The sequence below is a fragment of the Platalea leucorodia genome, assembly GCF_965183815.1.
Source record: "Platalea leucorodia genome assembly, chromosome: 26".
NCBI lineage: Eukaryota > Metazoa > Chordata > Aves > Pelecaniformes > Threskiornithidae > Platalea > Platalea leucorodia.
Window position 1 is genome coordinate 490,450 of NC_138848.1, and position 2,032 is coordinate 492,481.

At 66.7% G+C, this 2,032-nt stretch overlaps 1 protein-coding gene across 1 annotated transcript; it reads left to right on the forward strand.

Annotated features, from left to right (window-relative positions):
• Nucleotides 1-747: 747 nt before the first annotated feature.
• Nucleotides 748-1,146, forward strand: SYCN (syncollin; the record flags this gene model as incomplete). Its single annotated transcript, XM_082333436.1, has 1 exon — nt 748-1,146. One exon carries the CDS (start codon nt 748-750, stop codon nt 1,144-1,146), a length of 399 nt encoding a protein of 132 aa, XP_082189562.1.
• Nucleotides 1,147-2,032: the final 886 nt, after the last annotated feature.

Genomic DNA, 2,032 nt, shown 5'->3' on the forward strand with positions numbered 1-2,032 from the left:
CAAGAGGCAGCTCCCTGCATGCAAATGAGTATGCTAACGAGGTGGGCGCCGTGGCCATTGGCTGGGGCGGGGGTGGGGCTATGCTAATGAGGGACGGGATAATTACCCCCCCATGCGGTTGCCGGGATACGGTTGCCGGGATACGGGGGATACGGTTGCCTGGAGACCACCGGCCGCCCCTCCCCTGGCGCCATGGCAAGGGCGTGGCCTTGGGCTCATTAATATGCAAACAAGGGGCGGAGCTTTCACCCCCCCCATCACCCCCGGGCCTCTGCTAACTCTGTCCCCTGGCTAATTACCCTCCCTCATTTGCATGCAGGGCACCTGGGGCCCCAGCCTGGCCTTGCCCCCCCCCCCCCCCCCGTGCCTCAGTTTCCCCAAGGCCATGGCCGAGGCCACGGGCGCGGGGAAGGGGCCAGGACACCTGGGGCCCTTCCCGGGGGAATGGGGGGTGGAGGTCCCAGACACCTGGGTCCCCTCCCAGGGCGAGGGGGCGTGGAGATCCCGGGGAGGGCCCCGGACACCCGCGTCCCTTCCCAGGGGGGAGGAGGAGGAGGGGGCTCCCGGGGGGGCCCCCGGGCACCTGGGTCCCTTCCCAGGGGTGGGGGTCCCAGGCCCGGACACCTGGGTCCTTTCCCAGGGAGGGCTACGCACCTCGGGGGGGGCCGGGCACCCGAGTCCTGCCCCTCGCCCCGTCCTTGGGCCCGGGTATATCTGGGCGGCGGCGCGGGCAGCGGCGGGTGGGCGATGGCGGCGCTGGTGGTGGCGGTGCTGGCGGCGGCGGTGCTGGCGGGGGCCGAGGCGCAGTGCCCGGCCCCCAACGCCCTGCGGACGGCCAACGGCACCCGCATCTGCGCCCAGCTCTACACCGACAACAGCCCCTACTACGACCAGTGCTGCGGGGGGTCCGTCCTGGTGGTGGACTGCGGCGCCGACGTCCCCTACATGCCCCACGACTGGTCCGCCACCATCTCCTCCTTGGTGGTGGGCACCCGCTGCGAGCTGACTGTCTGGTCTCGGGCGGGCAAGAAGGGGAAGAGTCGGCGTTTTGGGACTGGCACGGTGCCGCGGTTGCAGGAGGTGCAGAGGGGGCTCTTCAGCAACTGGAACGACGCCATCAGGGGCTACTACTGCAAGTGCAACTGAGGCGGGCGGCACAGGGCGGCGCGGGTCAACACCAGTCAACGTGAGTCAGCACGAGTCATCGCGGGCCAGTGCAAGTCAACGTGAGTCAACGTGGGCCGAGACAAGTCAATGTGAGTCAACGTGGGCCGAGACAAGTCAACATTAGCCCACATGAGTTGACGTGGTCCAACACAAACTCGGCCAAGACAAGCCAACATGAGTCAACGTGGGCCAAGACAAGCCAACGTGGGCCAAGACAAGCCAACACAAGTCCAGGCGAGTCAACGCGGGCCAAGACAAGTCAACGTGAGTCCGCACAGGTCACCGTGAGTCCACATGGGTCAAAGCTGACAGATGTGGGCTGACACGTGTTGACGTGGCATTGCCACCCCCCCTCGCCCCCCCCCCCCCAACCTCGCACAGCTCTGAGCACAGCCAATAAAGCCTGGAGGCCGCAGCAGCTCCTGCCTCGCGGGTGCTTTATTGGGGGGCAAGTGGGGTGGCGGGAACCACCCCACAGGCATCTTTGGGCAGGGAAAGGGGGGTCCTCACGACCATCACCCCGTGACCCCCCTCCTCCTCCAAGCAGGAACCCGAGGCGGGGGCACCGGGGGGGTTCCCACACGCTCAGCCATGGGTGGGTCACGCGTGTGGGCAGACGTGCACGTCTTCCTCACCTGCACACGCATCACACGTGTACGTGGGCACGTGCACACACGTGTGTGACCCTACACGCACACGCTACCCGTGTCTGCATGCGCAGCCCCCCCCCAAGAAACGACAGGGGACACAGCTGTCTCCAAAAGGACACGTGTAATCTCCGGGGGTCCCCGTGCCGGCCCCGGGGCCCCCCCATACCGCAGCGTTACAAAACGACAATATAAATAGCTTTGTTAAAAAACAAAAC